This window comes from Xyrauchen texanus, chromosome 31 (assembly GCF_025860055.1).
Source record: "Xyrauchen texanus isolate HMW12.3.18 chromosome 31, RBS_HiC_50CHRs, whole genome shotgun sequence".
Lineage (NCBI taxonomy): Eukaryota > Metazoa > Chordata > Actinopteri > Cypriniformes > Catostomidae > Xyrauchen > Xyrauchen texanus.
In genome coordinates, this window is record NC_068306.1 from 34015210 (window position 1) to 34032921 (window position 17712).

General features: G+C 41.5%; 1 protein-coding gene across 1 annotated transcript in view; it reads left to right on the plus strand.

The window, feature by feature from the left end:
- The window catches only part of LOC127624925 (gamma-aminobutyric acid receptor subunit alpha-2-like), a 288461-nt gene that overhangs the window by 107495 nt on the left and 163254 nt on the right, over window positions 1-17712 (plus strand). Inside the window, exon 5 of the mRNA XM_052099853.1 lies at window positions 7268-7488. Coding sequence (XP_051955813.1) covers window positions 7268-7488 — 221 coding nt within the window. The remainder of the gene's footprint in view (window positions 1-7267; window positions 7489-17712) is intronic.

The window sequence follows — 17712 nt, forward strand, 5'->3', positions numbered from 1 at the left end:
CACTCACTTCGACGTTGTGTCGAGTGAAGTGACACTAGGGGTCCCTATTCAATCACGCCATGCTCTGAACCCTGTATGTGCGCCATTGACGCAGGTGCGGGCAGGCAGTTGCATGCCAAAAAATCATCATAAACTTTTTAGGTTCCCAGCATCCTGGAGGGGGGGAACAACGTGACGTGCCAAGCATGGGAACAGGCCGCTCCAGCCGCGCCTTTTCTCTCTATGTTTCTTGCATAGAGTAAAAGGGCCATCTTAACGCTATTATATGCATCAGGGAAGGTGTTCTTTTCCAACTCCTATTCTTTCAGGAGGAAAAGACCCCGCGGAGACCACCACCTGCCCAGGCTGGGGGGAGGTAAAGAGTGGCTAAAAAACGTCACATGGGTTTTTAGGCCACAAGTGGAAATGGCGCAGTGGTAGATCCTACCTGCTACAAACATGGTGACCGGGGAAGCGGGGACTGCCCAAGGGAGACGCGGGTCCGCCAGTACCGCGGAAAATACACACAGCGGAATTAATCCACAAAGGCCCATCCTGTGGAGAACCTATTCCAGTACAGAGTAGTTTTTAGTACCCGTAGTGGGTCTGGTCGGGGAATTCCTCTGCTGAATTCACAGACCAAAGTGTAAGGCAGAAAGAACATCCAGGGAGTGCAACTCTAGTGGACTCTCCTGGGGGAAAAGAGTGCACGTGATCACCTCAGTGGAGGGGAAAGGCACTATGTGCAAGCGGAACACCCGGACAGATGTTCCGCATTCCTGAGTTCTATGTGCTCGGACCTGAGAGAACATATGACGAGACCGACTCAACCCTGAGATTGTAAAATCTCGTAAAGGCATTGGGTGTTGCCCAGCCCGCTGCTCTGCATATGTTTGCTAGGGAGGTGCAGTTGGCCAGTGCCCACGAGGATGCCACACTTCTTGTCGAGTGTGCTCGAACCCGCAGGGGGTGTATGGCCTGAACCGGGTTGCCTTGAGAAAGGCAATTGTGGGCCAGATGACCCAGGGAATGAGGAAACCGCTCTTTTATTGATAATATGGGTACCGCAGCCCGAAGGGGGTGCTGCAAAGTAAATAAGGTCAAGGCTACACTTTATTTTACAATGAGAGTGATTCTGTATTAACTTCTTTTGTATTTTTGTATATTTTCCTCACACTTTGTGATCTACAGCACCAGATGCTGTTTGTAAAGTTTGTAGCGCATCTGGACTGTGAGCTGTTTTCTTCTCCTCCTCAATCAGGTGCGAGTTGCTGTGCTCCTCTCGTCTTGCGCATCATCATTAATGATTAATGTGATCTCGTGTTACATTAAATTAGATCATTCAACTTTTCAAAATTTTTGTAGACAATTTAATGCTTTTCTTTAAGCAAGTTTTCGTCATCCCCCTGAAGAGGAGGTAAAGTGGTCACATGTCCTCTCAGCCCAGAATGCTGCAGTATAAAAACTAGAACCCCATTCTTACAGTTTTGCATTGCATTTTTAAGAGGCTCAGCATTAACACCTTTCATTTGTGGTTGACAAATCCCCACACTCTGTCTCACAGCTCATTAGCTCAACATGTTATGTCACAACCCACTGCCCATCACTGATAAGTCCATCAGATGCTTGTTGCTGGATTGTTTTCAGTTGCGACGGGCTCAAGCAAAACCTGCTTCTCCCGGGCTCTTTCTCTTCCTCCAACACTCTCTCAAAAGTGGGTCAAAACTCAATGCCCCATTAAGGCAAGTGAGTGGAAGACCCTGAACACTTCCTGTCCTTCTCTTGTTTAGTTTTGCATGGATCAACTCAGGGTTATCTCATTAGTATTCATAGATATTTGTTCATAATGTTTAGATGTACATTTTATATGCTTCTTTTTTCGTGAGTTTGCAAAGACACTGAAACATGCAATACACGCAAATAAATATTTTAGCCTATTTTTAAGATTCATGCGTTTCAATTTCATAACAAAATTCCATCAAATTCAATTGTGTAATCTTTAACAAAAGTAATTAAAATATGCAATTTTAGGCCAGGTCCGCACTAATCTGAAAACGGAGTTTTGAAATTAAAACAGCTTCTAATGTCATAGTTTTCCAAAGTATGCATTAATGAAGAGCGTTTTCGAAACACTACATTTTCGATGGAGGAAAACATGTTCGAGTGTGGATGAGAGGCGAAACATAGCAAAATCAATGCGATTGAACCCTATGCAGTATATATACGATGTTCAGTGGGGGGCTTTTTGGGGGCCATGACATCTGGTCCAGGGCTCCCTGTTCTTCTATTCTAATCTTTTTTATTTACAAAAGTAATGTTTGGGAGTCTAACATTTATATTTCCTATTGACACACTAAAGCTGAAGATATAAATAACCATCTTAAGACAAAGGTTTTTGTGAAACAGCTTATGTGCCTAAGAGTTTTGCATAGTATTGTGTGTATATATATATATATATATAAAAAATTTGATTTATATGTATATATTTTATATTTATATGTCTCTAAAGTTGTTTAAATGTAAAAGGGTTTATGATTTAGATGCTGTTAATACGTCTATATTGTACATTTTGATGTCTTTGCAAACAAATGAAAAAACTTTTTTGAACCACATTTTGCTTCATATACCAGCAAATACTAATGTGATCACATTAATCAACCAGACCTTCACATGATAGTTTTGATAGTTTAATTAAACTTGTTTTGACAATACGCTACTGCCTTTCCTTTGAAGAACGTCTCACATGCTTTATTTTAAAAGAGAAGAAAGCGTAGCTCAACCGGATCCCAGACAAAGAGCTCAGATTGTATTTTACTGAATTATACTTCTGAAGATACCAAGTAGCCTATATGCATAAAAAAAAAAGTTATCAGAGGAAAATAACCTTATGGATAAAGCTTTGTGGATAATAATGTCACATTTTACTTTCAGGTCAAAACTCTATAATTCTTTATTAAGCGACCAGTAATGTGTTCTCTCTCATTTTTTGTTGATTAATTCCTTCTATAAGTTGCCGTAAGTAACAATTTTCATGTAATATTCACTTTTTTTTTTGCCAATGTGTGAACGGCTTGCAACTTAAAAAACGAGCCCTTCCCTGACTTCCTAGGTTGCCTATTAAAGCCTGTAGACTTATTTTCATGCGAAGGGAGCAGGTCGCTTTTACCGAGACAATCCAAAGGATGTGACGTTTATTCACTCTCCCGAGAGCCGTGCTTCTCTTCTGCTTTTCAACAGCAACAACAAACAGTCTGCAACACTAGATAATGTTATCTAAGTGATGGAATCCAGCAAACATCCGGCTCCCGGCACAACACCGACTCCTACACAAACTCTTGAGTAATCCAAAAGAAAAACATTTATCTACTGAATCCCATCTGGCTAAGTGGGAACGTGATCGACAGGGCAAGACAGGGCATTTGATTCCTGGATGGACATTCATTCGGTTTTGGAGATCAAAACCGACCCTGAATTGACGTTCTTCTTATTGGACAGTGGCTACCCAGGTAAATTTAAATTTAGTTTAAGCAAACTCAGATTTTTTGGTCTGAAGATTTTAATCTGGTTTTTACCTCTAGAGCACCTATTGTTCTGGTTAATGGATCACAGACGGATACTGATACAGTGGTGTAGTGGGGGCTGAAGAGATGTTCATAATGTACATTTTTGCTCCTGTCCAGGTCATGGTCTATAAAACCATGGTATGGAAGATATAATACTGCGTTAAAACAAATATGTTTTTCACATAATACTTTAATATGTGTATGGTGTATAAAGTAGCCTAATCTTATTATAAGTTAACTATATATTTGTTGTAACTACACGTACATATTAAGTATTTGCTTTATTCCATAATGTGCTCTATTCTCTGTGTTTTCCTACTCAGAAATATACACCAAAAATGTATCAGATAAATCATTCGAAGAAACAAAAACACCATTGTCAAAAACAACAGGACAACTCAGTTAAGTTGGCCAGCACTGGCACAGTCAATATTTTTACTTATTGCATAAGTTGTGTTTATATTCATAAATATGTTACATATGTTCTCGTTTGTCAGCGAAGTACATTTACGGTGCATATTAATAATGACTCATGCTGTTCACACATCAGCATTTCATTGTGAATGCAAGTAATGGCCCACCAACTGTCCTGAAACAGAGAATATGATCTGATTAGTTTTAGATGCTGAATCAGACTGTCTATCTTTCCCGTGCCTTCAGATAAGCGCTTCTGCTGCTCCATGCACTTGAAAATTATTTTTGAACACTTTTTAAAAATAATAATAATAAAAATAGATTTAAAAAAAAAAAGTTGATAATATGCGACATTGCATATTCGCTTCACAGGGAAATATTGAATTGATTTTGATTTATATTTTAAGACTTAATAAAATAATCACAAATATATTTAGAAGATTATTAAAAAATATATATAAGATTTTAAAAGCATTGACAACCTTTTATCTTTTGAGAGGCACATTAAAACCGAATTATTGAGATCCTTTGTATTTTTTTAATTTAATTTTTATTTTTTTTTATACATACTGTACCTGTATGCAGTGGGTGATGCTGAGAACCCTCTGGGGGGAAAAAAAACCTGACTGTTTGCAGAAGTGTTAGTAACATGATTCCTACACTTTAAAGATGTGCCGATACTTCTTCCTGAACAAATAATATACTGGTTAAAATGATATTGTAGTATAATACAAAGTGGCATGGCTTGCACTTCATTAAATTACATAAAGCTTTCATTTTAATCAAATATGCAAGTTTTTGGATTGTAAATTACTATATAGATGTTTAAGCTTTTTAAATAAGCCTATATGATTTTATTGAGAGCCTATATAAATACACTTACACATTCAGTATTTTTCCATGTAATCATCTCAAGCTTGCAGCTCTGTAAATGTATATATACATTATTAAGAATTAAATAATGATCTCTTTTTCTTAACCAGAGTTGTAAATCGCCCAGACTCTCTCCATGCTTCAAGCATTCAGTGGAAAACATCACTTTTTAATGTCCAGGGTTATTCATGAACTTAGGATAAAACTCTGAGTTGAAGATTTAGAAAAAGGTTTGGTTCAGTTCAGTTGTCAACTTGAAACCTACTTTGACTACTTTCATTCACTTTGAGTAGGCCTCAGGTTTACTAGCTTTGTATGGACATTGCACAATGAATTGAATGTCAGTGCAGTACTTGTTATGTTTACCAAGTTGACAAAAATATGAATTAAGTGATGTATTCTGTGTATTCTATGTATTATGTAGAGCATTTTTATTGGGCGTCATGCTCAATCAAGCAGTAATTTTGCCAAATTGTGCAAAAAGTGTGAAAATATAATTTAATTGTATTTAGGATACATAAAATGTCTCCTATGAAATTAGACTTGGCAAGACAAAGGAGTTGGCCATTTCATTTAAAAAAAGTAAAAAATAAATAATAATAATAATTTACATCAATTTAATTTCCAGCACAGAATTCTATTAAACACATGATTTTCAGAAGAAAAAAAGTGACAAAAATGACCTTAATCTCCTGTGGTGCATTTACATTGGACATACTGTTGGACATTGTTAGTAGATAATAAAAAAAAAAAATTACTTTCCAGAAATTCACTGAGCTGAAATTGTCCTCACGAAAGTGAGCTGAAGAAACACACTGTGTAGTCAGGTAAAGTGGGCTGCTGTTGAGTTCTTTGGAGTTTCCTGTGCTTATCTTAACCAAAGGCTAGCACCGTTTCTAGCCTGAGCAAATAGCAGGTAATCTTATGTGTGCAAGCATTACTAAGACACTTGCTCACAATGAAAAAATAGAAATCCATTCAGGGCCATCACCATGAGCTTTCACATTGTTTGTGTTGTTTTTAATTTGAGACTTAACATTTTGTCATTCAGATCAAGATGCATCCTATCCTGTCTATCAAACCTGTGTTATTAAAAAAATAAATATCTAGTATTTCTAAAAAATGCTTGTGCTGCTCGACTTACCTGCATTGATTTTGCATTCATACGATCGATGTGATGCATTTGCATATATACGAGCATTGCAGAGAATGTTTTACAAATGTCTAGGCTAGAAACACCTCTTGAGCTTATTTCTATGCTTTCAGATGTAGATGCCATCTGATGTCAGCTTTCACTTTGTTCCTCACTTCCCACTGAGTGTAGACTTCATCTTGGCAACTGAAATGCTCAAAGAATTTTAGATTCAAGTTGTATGCTTCAGACTGAAGTCAGGTGCTTACTAAATAATTTATGTACAGAAACCACATGGGGTAGAATACACATGCTGCAAATACAAACCACAAACTGGTATTCACAGAGAAACATCCCATATGTTTGCCTGTGATGTCTTGAAATTGTCCTGAAGACTAGTCAATTGTAATGAATGGTTTTATCTGACTTGTTTTCTGCCTTCGTTTGAGAGCATCTTGATATTTTTGATGGACTGGGCAACAGATTTCCATCTGTTGCTTCCCAAGTAGCTTTCCAGCAAATTGAAACCTTTGAAGCATGACAAAAACCTCATAGCTCTCAGTTGGTAATGCACAACAACAAAAAAATGGTATATCCTGTAATTGTTTTTGTCGCATACTCAGTTACAAGATACAGAACTTTCTTAGTGACAAATGAAATAATGCTCAAAAGATGGATTTAGCTTCAACTCATGAAGAATGTAGATTCCAATTGTTTGTATTCATTGGAAATAAAAATCAATATGAAGTAGATAAGTTTGCATTTGATGTTTGTAGATAATTATGTAAGCTGTGATAGTGCTGTCTTAGGTCTTTAAACATGAGCAATACTCATCACTGGAGAGGAAGTATGTAGTTTTGAGACATTCTGAGGATTCAGCAGAGTTGTACTGAGTACAGTGTCCCTTGTTCCATATGGTCAAGAGTGTTAACTCTCAGAAAAGGCTTGTTTTATCCCTCCAGCGACAGCTGTGAAAATGCAATCATTCGAGTTTTGAAGGAGCCTTAAGGATCCCACACCGACAAGGCTGCTTCTCTCCTTAAAGTGCTATTCATTATTGAAATATACGACTGAGAAAAGCATCTTGACCAATTAAGGACAGCCAAACAGAAAAATCTGTTAACTGCAAGGACTAAGCAAAACTCTTGAATCTTTTGCCCACTTGAGTCATTTGTCGAGATTGGAGAAGAGCTTCACATTTCGCTAAGAGTGCATTAGATCAGACAAGCAGTTCAACTTGGGAGGTGATGTGAAGTTTTAAAAGAGCTGTCAGCGAGTCTTGACTCATTCTTTTTCTCTCCTTTAGGAGTACACGATTGATGTGTTCTTCCGGCAGAGTTGGCGGGATGAGAGGCTGAAGTTTGATGGGCCTATGCAGGTTCTTCCACTTAACAACCTTCTTGCCAGCAAGATCTGGACCCCAGATACTTTCTTCCACAATGGGAAGAAGTCAGTAGCACACAACATGACAACACCCAACAAACTTCTGCGACTGGTTGACAATGGAACACTTCTCTACACAATGAGGTACAGCATACTCCGGCTAATTTAGCTCTGCACAGGCAAAACAGAGTACCTAGACATTTTGTGAAAATAGAGTTTTGACTGAAATCGTGTCCCTAAGACTCTGATCTGTCTGGCAGACAGGTTTGTCTCAACTTTGCTCAGATTCACAGAAAACAGAGGCCACTTCCACACTAAAGGCTAAGGTATACTTCGTCTAATACACAGTCGAGTGTTCAGCCTTTTCGAAATATACTCTTTAAACTGCGAGCCCATACATACGCTTTCAATGCATTTGCACTTCAACTGCTTTGTGATCCTACCAATAGTTACCACTATTCTTATGTCAGGAAAAACTGGGCTGCACACGGACAGTCTGTACGTACTTGCTGTTAATGAAATTTGCATCACGAGTCTTGTCCACCAGATGTAGTAACACATAGAAAGCCTAAGTATGCTTTAGTCTTAATTTGCCTTTCATCTACAGTGTAATGCCATTTTCCTCTACTGAAAACGGAGACTTTCAAAAACACTCTTTAGTACCACATCTTTTTAAAACTATGATGCTAGAAAACTGAAAACAAAGTTTTCAAATGAAAGTGGATTAGTGTGGATGTTGCCAGAGCGCACATTTTTTATAATCCACATTTGGCTGAACTACTCTGTATCATTGTTGCCGTAGTTAATGTGTTCCCTTTACAAAAAGCTTCACTATGATTCTGCGCTTTTGCTAAGCGCTATGGGGAACAATCCTAGTTGTGACAGAGCTGTGAATAATGTGTGTAACACGTCAATGAACATTGACCGGAATTTATAGCCTCGGCTGATGTAATCATTAGATGCACCTGAGGCCAGGCTATAAATGGATACGTCACCAGGTGTCCTCAAAAACTCTTTTTTCGGAGCGATTCTGTGTCTGTGTGTTTTACAGACCCTGTCAAAACTTTCTTTCCTCTGTTAGGAGTTAGAATTTGTTAGGCAGTGTGCAGTCAACCTTTTCTCTTTTCTCTTCTGTTTAGAAAATATTATATATATATATATATATACACACATTTCTAAAAAAGAAAAGAAAATAAGAGAGAATGACTGAATGCCGCAAACGAAACGAAGTTTTTGCTCTGTTTGTTTGGGGGAAGAGCATGCTGCTCTCGCGTTGCAGCAGGGCGGGTGCGAGCACTGCGATTTGCTTTCAGGCAAAGTGCTTTGCGCTCGCCTCACTTGCTTCCGGGAGTCAGCACTCACGAAAAAAAAAAAAGACGGGTTGATCCCTTTCTCTCGCTCTCTCCCCAAACCCAGCTGGTCCTTCACATGATCTCGAAGCGCGTTCCGACGCTTCTTCGGATCATGAGGAGGATCTCGTGTCTCTTCCCGCCTCCGAGCTTTCCGTCCGCGATATAAAATCTACGGAGGAATTGCTCGATGTTGTTACTTGTGCGGTTGCCAGATTGGACTGGCCACGTGAAAAAGAGACCAAATTAGGGGATAGATTTTATCTTCCAGTCTAAGAAAGGGAACGCCTCATGAGTCCCTTCTTTGATAACCTCCATGAAGAGCTTTTTCGCTCATGGAAGAACCCCTAAAAAAAAACAATAATACAAATTTCTTCCTGTGTTCACATACCCTCGACGTGGGTGCTAAGGCACGGGGGTATTCAGTGATGCCACTGGTCAGAGAGACGCTTGCGGGGTATCTCTCGCTGGGCTCGGCATCGTCACTTAAGAAGCCATCTCTCCCCTCAAAGCCTTGTAGGACAACCTCCACTTTAGTGGGAAGGGCTTATCAAGCAGCAGGTCAGGCTGGTGCTGCTCTGCACACTATGCTGTTTTACAGGCATACCAGGCTGACCTCCTGCACAACGCTTGATGAGCAAGCCTCAGACCCGCCTCTGTGCTGTCTGAAGGGAGGCTCAAAAGCAAAGCGTGGCGAGTCGTGCTCCTCCTCCCAGGGATTGGGGACAGTCTCGCCGCCCTCGCCAGCCCCCGAAGCAAGACCTCAGGACTATAATTTCTAGTAAGAGAAAACCCTGATGGTCTTGCGCCTAGATTAGGGGGTAGCTCCCCTCGGGACAGGACGCGTGCTTCACTTCACCCCTCCCGGTACCCCCTCGAAGCCCCTCCATTCCCGCCACCTCTTGGTGTTTCGGGTTGTAAAGGCTTCCGTCAAAATTGGGTGTTTTCGCTGTTCCTACATTTCATTCAGGACGCGAAACACTCGACAACCCCTCAACAGGAAGTGTTAAAATCTAATACCCATCTCAGAGATCCTGGCAGCGTGGAAACTTCTGCCAGATATATTATTTTCTGTGGGTCTTATAAGGGCATCAGGATTTAATTCACTCGTCGCTTTTCCATGTTTCAACGGCGTGTTCTCACTACCGTAAACTGGATTTCTTTCTTATTTAAAAAAATGTAATCTCCTGGTTAAAGGGGCCATGGTATGTGTTCCCCTTCCAGAGAGAGAGTTAGGTTATTACACTTAATACTTCCCGTTTCCCATGGAGGGTGAGAGGTGGCGTCTGGCTTAGATCTTAAAGCTTGAACTGCCCGTGGGTGTTCTCATCTGTTAGCTCATCTGTTTCTCTGGGGTTGAGGCTCAACGCCAAGAAAAGCGTCCTCTCTCCCACTCAGAACACTGTCTATCGGGGCATCGTATGGAGTTCAATCACAATGCGTGCACAACTGTCTCCCTCTAGGATTGATTCCATTCAGATCACCCTGAGCAAAGTCAGGCTTAGTCAAGGTTGCACTGTTATCAGTATCAACGATTTCCAGGTCTCAGGGCGACCGCGTCCTCGGTGATCCCTCTGGACCTTCTGCTCTTGAGACCGTTTTTGTTGTGGCCCAAAGCCAGGGATTTCTTCCAAGGGCAAAAACCCCTAGGCTATTAAGGGTTACGCGCCTCAGGCTTCGTTCCCTTTTTTATGTGGTTCAGACCCCGGTTTTCTGCCTTGGGTCCCACTCTAGGTGCGTCTTGTTGTCGCAGGCTGCTAACGACAGATGCTTCCCTGACAGGCGGGGTAGCGGCCTTAAGTGGTCATCCAGCTTAAGGGGATAGGAGGGTCGTCAGCTCGGTTGTCACAGTCACTGTCTCGGGTTGATGGCTGTATTTCTGGCCCTGAAATACCTCCTCCTGAGGCTGCCATGTCTTGGTGCGGGTGGACAATACAGCGGTAGCCTCTTACATAAATCATCAAGGAGACCCACGTTCTTGTCAGCTGTATTTCTGACGTGTCGGATTCTCCTTAGGGCCCAGGGCAAGCTCCTGTCACTCAGGTAAGTTATATCCCTGGATGCCCGTATGTGGGAGCAGATTTACTGTCCAGACAGAAAATACCAACGGGGGAGTTAAGAACTCCACCCTAAGGTAGCAGTTGTCCAGAGTTCGCCAGCAAGGGTTTTTGCCTCTTACTGATAGCACCACGCTGGCTGAACAGGGCTTGGTTCTCGGAGCGAATCTCTTCCCTCGACGGCTCGCCTTGGGTGATTCGGAACAGGAAGGATCTTCTATCTCAGGCACAGGGCAATATTTCATCCCTGCCCCGAATTGTGGAATCTTTCATGTTTGGCCCCTAAGGGTACCAACTGAGGGACTCAGGGCTTTCTCCTGAGGTTATCGAGACCTTTTTAAATGCCGGGCTTTTTCCACTTGGAACAAGTTTGGGTGAGATCTTAGGGCAGAAAAGGACCTCTTCGCCTCTATGAATAGCGTAATGTCTCCTCTACTTCTCCCTGAAATCACCCAGCCCCCTTTAGTCTGGATGTTAAGACACATACATGACCCAGAATGCGTCTGTATGCGTTTCTTTCCCCGGTTTCTCTGCTCCCGGGAGTCTTGGCAATGTTCACCAGCAAGGGTCTTGCCTCCTTTTAATGGCGAGGCGCTGGCCGAACAGGATATGTTTCTCGGAGTTAATACCTCTCCTCGACGGCTCGCCTTGGGCGATTCCAAACAGGGAGGACCTTCTCATCCTTGGCCCGAATTGTGAAACCTTTCATGTCTGGCCCCTAAGGGTACCAAATGAGGTTCACACGGTTTTATCTTGAGGTTATCGAGACCATTTCAAGTGCTAGGGCTCCCTCCACTTGGAACTGATCTGGGTAGATTTTTCAGGGCAGAAGAGGACCCCTTCACCTCTGTTGATAGCGCAATGTCTCCTCTACTTCTCCCCGAGTCGCCGGGGGGGGGGGCTGATCGTGGTGACGCATACATAGCACAAATGCGCCTGCATGCGTTTCCTTCTACTAAAGTTCATATTACAGAACCAGCTAACTGCCAGTTTGCTTCAGTTCAGGATTTTCTGTAGAAAGAACTGTCAGCGGGCACTTGCCCCGCCACTGCCAGGTTCTATGTAGCCACTGCGGTTTGCCACGGCTTGGTGGGCGGGATGCCCTCTAAGAGGCATCCTCATTATTGCCCTGGCCTACGAGTCCTGCGGTCAAGCTTCGCCAGCAGGCCATCTGGGATAAATCACGGGGAGGACAGAGAACAGTGATAAGACCAGGAACTAAAATAATTTCAAAATAAGAGTCTGTAAACATAAGACACAATATACATTACAAAAATGTGTTATTATAATACATTGTAGATGATTGTAAGAGTGCATATTTTGTTTCCCTTGTGTGTGTGTGTTTGTGTTTATGTTTGGATCTGGGATTTTATTATTCTATGTCAGTGCCAGTAAGAAAAAACTAAGACAACATTTTTTTTGTATTATTATTATTATTATGATTTTTTTTTTTTAACAATAGCCTGATTATCTGCCTTTATTTATTAGCGTAGTATTCAGTATCTGCAAAATCCAATATCAGACAACCTCTACTGTAAACTATGGTCTTCTTATCCATGGAGGTTATGTAGGAAACAGGGGGACATGCCCAGCCTGTGCACTGGCCCAAAGTGCTTGATAAATGAATTGACGAATTGAATTGTGACTGGCTTGGTCAGGAGCTGTCCAGAGCAATGTGCCCAGCTGCCAGAGAACGAGTAAGTAGTTCAACTGGACTTTTTGACAAAGCAACTGGGCTGCTCATGCACAGCCACTGTGAGAGATGGCTCATCTGTATGTCTGACCCAGGATGGGATTTATCTCTCGAAAGCTTTATGGTTATGACATGCATAATTTATTTTTCTTTTTTTTCTATCTTGATGTTCACCTATAATGTTATTTAAGTTTTTTGCATAAAAATAAACATTGTTTATTCATAACATATCATTAAATTACCTTAGTCTACCCTCTATTTGTCCCTCTCTCTGACAAGCTTGTTTTTCTGTGTACTTCAGCTTTAAGACGCACCCACTGTTATGATCAGCTAACCTCTTTGAAAAGCAAACGCCCTCCCACCATTACAAGTGTGGAACTGTATTTTCCTAGAATGAAAGAATGAAAACTTGCAAGCGATTTATGAAATCCTCTAAAAGCACTTCGTCCAGACAATCAATGTCTGTATGTCCCAATTTATGCTCAGCACACAATCAAACTACAACAGTGTTATGACTGAAAAACTAATCATCACATAGTTATCAGGCGTACAAGATTTGGTGATAAATACTATTTAAACAGCAAAAACAGTCAATCGCAAGCTGCGAATGTGAAGGGTTAATAAATGTGTTTCCAGATGAAGGGAGAGTGTTATAAGTGATGATCGGCCCAGGGATTCCTCTGTCTGATCTCCCAGCTTCAGTATGCATCATGTGTCAGGAAACAGGCGATGTTCACCAGCTGGGGAATCTCCCTCATATTATAAGTCAGTCAACTGGGAGAGGGGGTCTCCCTCAATAAGGGTATCCAGATGCGATCATTTCGGCCAAAATGTGAGATATCATGGCTATAACGAGACAAATGAGAAAGAAGACAGCCATCCTGCCATACACTTCGCCATTGTTTTTCGTTGTGCTGCTTGTTTTCTGCCACATTTTAATTATTTAAACTCTAATCAATATTTTGTAAGGAATTATGTATTTCTTAAGTAAAAAGCATGATCCACTCTTCTTTGGAGTCATGATCATGGTTTATTTTGCTATAAAAATGTCTGACTACGCAATTCCTTACATATGAAACAAACACAGACCAATGAAACATTACAATTACTCTTATTACTCACGAGGATTACTATCGTGTCCAATATTGTTGCCAATGCTACATCTTACAAGTTTCTTTGCAAAGCCTGAATCCTTGGTTCTCAGAAGAATTCATCCAAGAATCCAAAGAATTCAAAAATGTTTTCCCAAATTAATGCGTTCAGGAACTTTGTTTGCATTAACCACTCATTCCTAAAATTGGGGTCCTTCGGAAGGCTATTTGCAGTATCCCAGCTGCTCTCTCTGTCAATGACCTTGATGTTTCCCAAAACCTATAAAGAAAAGGCTTTCTCCTGACTGTATGAGGAATAGCGATTCTAGAAGTTTTGCGAAAGCGGTTTTGAGAAGGCACTATATTCATGGTCAATGCTACAATGTTAATCTAAGCCCTAAGGAACTGAAAGTTATTGATTAAAGTAGTAAAGTCAAGTCTTTGCTTACTCTGCTGTCTTCAGAGTACCATGGTAATGTGGTAATGTCTGAAGCATTAAACACACATGAATTTCACATATGCAGTACATGCATAACCCACCAATATTCATGAGATAATTTTACCCTAAAGGGGTAGACTGCTCACCATTTGCGTAGGTTTTTTTTGCATAGCATTTGCTAATTCATCATGTGCACTAGGTCCCATTAGGATTCATATCATTTTAACTATTATTTATTTATACAAGATACAGTGTCAAAAAACATCCAATTCCATTGATTTAATGACTGATTAATTTCTGGCTGTGAGGTAATACAAATTTCTATCACTTACCTAAGGTGCTAAACCTCCACAAGAAATAACTGAATCACTTATTCACCCCATCTCTGGCCTGGTGGTTACAAGCACTGCATTTGAATTACATGACACATAAGCCTTAATCAGAACTGCAAATCTAAGCAGAGCTTTGCAATTCATTATAACGTCTGCAGTATTTGACTGATAATAAGATGGCACTAGAAATGGTACCTTTTGGCATTTTTGGGGCACAATTGTACTGGAAGGCCGATGCAGCTCTGTTCTAACTCAGCCTGGGTCTCTTTATGAATTTATTTGATATGGCTTCAGCGCACCCCAGGCTAAGAATAACATTTGAATTTTGATGCTTTAATGAAGGCTTGTCACTCTCATTGTTTCTGTCCACGGGGATAGCGTGTTGCAGGAAAGTTGTTAGCCAGAGCTCGCGGGAACAAGAAAGTAGATTTTTCGAGACCATTATAGTCTAGGACATAGCATCGAATAAGTAGGTGGTATGTTTGGGGATGTTTCTCACACTGTATCTGAATTTCACAGAGACTAATTCACAAATAAACTATACATTTTTGGGTGCCTCGAGGTAGTGGGATAGTAATTTTCTCTGATTATCTGTTACCTCTCAATATAGCATGCAACCCTCAATTTATTGGGTAATTTTAGAGTCGTGACTAAATTCATTCATGCTCCTCTAGGCACTCAAGAAGTTACTATCTCAAAGCCTTTTTTTAGGCGAGCAAAAGCCTTATGAACCATACATAAATATATTAGGGTTTTTATACACTATCAAAATTAACACATTTCACCTTTATGGAATTTATGGAATATGGCATTCACAGTATTTATAAATCTTTGTTAATGTTAGTTAATAAAATGTAATTGTTCTTTGTGAGTTCATATTAGTCCATATACAGTTACAAATTTTGATGTAAAACATTTCTGTACACGTTGGTGTAATCCAAATGGTGTGGAAAATGCAGTATTTTCATGGTATATGGGAGTTAAGGGGATCAGCCAATATCCCTTTGTTAAATCCTGTGTCGAATAAAAACAAGTCACGCCTAACCGATCGAGCAGTTCATCAATCCGTTGCATCAGGTACACATCAAATTTAGACACCACATTGACATACCTATTGTAACAGGGCTGCCGTAGGCGGGGATCGAACCCGGGTCTGTGGTGCTCAAGTGTTTGGTGTTCTACCACTAAGCTAACTCCCTGATTGTTGAACCCAAGAGCAACAATCAGGGAGAAACCAAAAAATATTATCTTTTAATAGTAGAGTTTATCAAAGTGCAAATAAACAGGGTAAGCCGAGCTTCCACAAATACAGAGAAACAAAAAGAGACACAAGGGTCAAAAAAATACACAACTTGAGAGAGACTTAACTGAGGGCTGTCACAGGAGAAACTGGGTAACAAAGGCTCAAGACTGAACACCTTGCTGAAAAACAAACAGGCTTATATAGGGCAAAGCACAGGTGAAGGGAATGAGGGTTAATGAGTGGATTGTTGAACTGGGTTAGGGGTGTTAGTGCCATCTGCAGGAGGGGAGAGGAACATGGCATGGAAGGTACAGGATGAGCGCCCTCTGCTGGTCTGGAGGAGAAAGGGAGATCCTTACACCTATAATCCACACAGAACCAGACTGAGTAGTCACTCTTTGGATTCAGCACCACTGGGCTGGCCCAGTCACTGTGTGATTCTTCTATTACCACTATACCCAGCATGGCCATTAATTTTTCCCGAACCACTTTTTTTGTGTTCGGCTAATTGGTAGAGACAACTACGTACCACTATTCCTGGGGTCGTTTCGATGTGGTGCTCTATGAGATTTGTACGACTGGGAAGAGGTGAGAACACGTCAGAGAATTCTCCTTGCAACCTGGCAACCTCTGTGACTTGTGACGGTGAGAGGTGATCTCTGCAAGTGACTGGGGACTCTCGATTAGCTTTTAAGTTCACTTCCAGTCTGATTTCATCCCTCTCCAGAACCACCATCACCAAAGTCACTGGGACCATCTCTTTCCATGGTTTTAGGAGATTGAGGTGGTAAATCTGTCGTGCTCCACCTCTATCCATTAGTTTAACCTCATAATCGATTTCCCCAACTCGCCATGTGACCTCAAAGCTCCTTTGCCACCTGGCGAGTCATTTAGAGCTCAATGTGGGGAGCAATACAAGGGCTTTATCTCCCGTTGTAAATTCCCGTAGCCAAGAACCCCTATTATACAGCCAGCTTTGAAGTTCTTAAGCCCATATCAAACTCTCCTGCGTTAATCGTCAGGTCAAGAACGTATTAAATTTAGTTTTTTAACCACTTCCAGATATTGCATTGTGTAGTCCACCAGAACCAACACAAAGCAATGCCCACGTGCCATCTGGACTAAAGGCACGACGAGGGCCATGCCAATGCTTTCAAAGGGAACCGCGATTAACGTAAGTTAATGCTGGCTAATTCGACCCTAGATTAGTGGATGGGTGAGGCGGGGACTAACTGCAGCCTCAAAACTATGCTTTTGGCCCAAAATTGAACAATAGCAATCACTACAGGGTAATTGTGGATATCACCATGCATACACCTCACCTTCACGTGGCCACTTGTACCAAAACATCATCTTGAACCTAGCATTGTTGGATGGAGGTTTGGTTACAATCTGAATCCACCAAGACTTGGTATGTAACCCCCTTAATACTCACAGGTATGTGGTATGTTCCAGCTTGATCAAGAGCGGTCTGTGGCGCATCGGGGATCCGGAACAATGTCCCCACCTCCATCACAGGGATGGAGGTGGGGACATGGTCACTGGAAATACCCAGGCTCTCCGCAGCTCCCAGAATTTTGGCCAGCAGCAGCAGATTCCTCAACCTGAGGGTGAGAGGAGAGGGACAAACCGGCGGTTTGAGCAAACCCTGGAGTCGGGGAGTTGGGGGGTGGGGGACTCCCTGTTTCCGTGGTGAGGGAACAGGACGGGAGGAAGGGGAGGAGGGAGAGAGTGATAAGAGAGAGAGATGATGATGAGGCCTCCGGATAGGCTGCCATATGATCCTCTGCCAGCTGGATTCAGCGATGCTGGCACTGGACCCATTCCACTTTTCCCCTTGGCAGATGAGCGGTGAATTGCTCCAGCACTATATGATCGTTCATCGCCTAATTACTCAACACAGCAAGGTTTATGACGAGTTTATTTAAGCTAAAGCGGAGACTGCTTCAGCTAAAAAGGGCCAAGCTTCTTCATTTAGAATTCATTATTGTTCATAACCGAGACCAGATATGAAACATGGAATCTATCTAACACTGAAACTAATGGGGCTTCCAGCCTTCACACAGTATCACTACATTGTGACCAGAAACATGGTGCCCTTGCAGCCTGTTCAGTACATGTTGTCACATTGGATTTACATTGTTGATGTGACCAAAGTCACCCT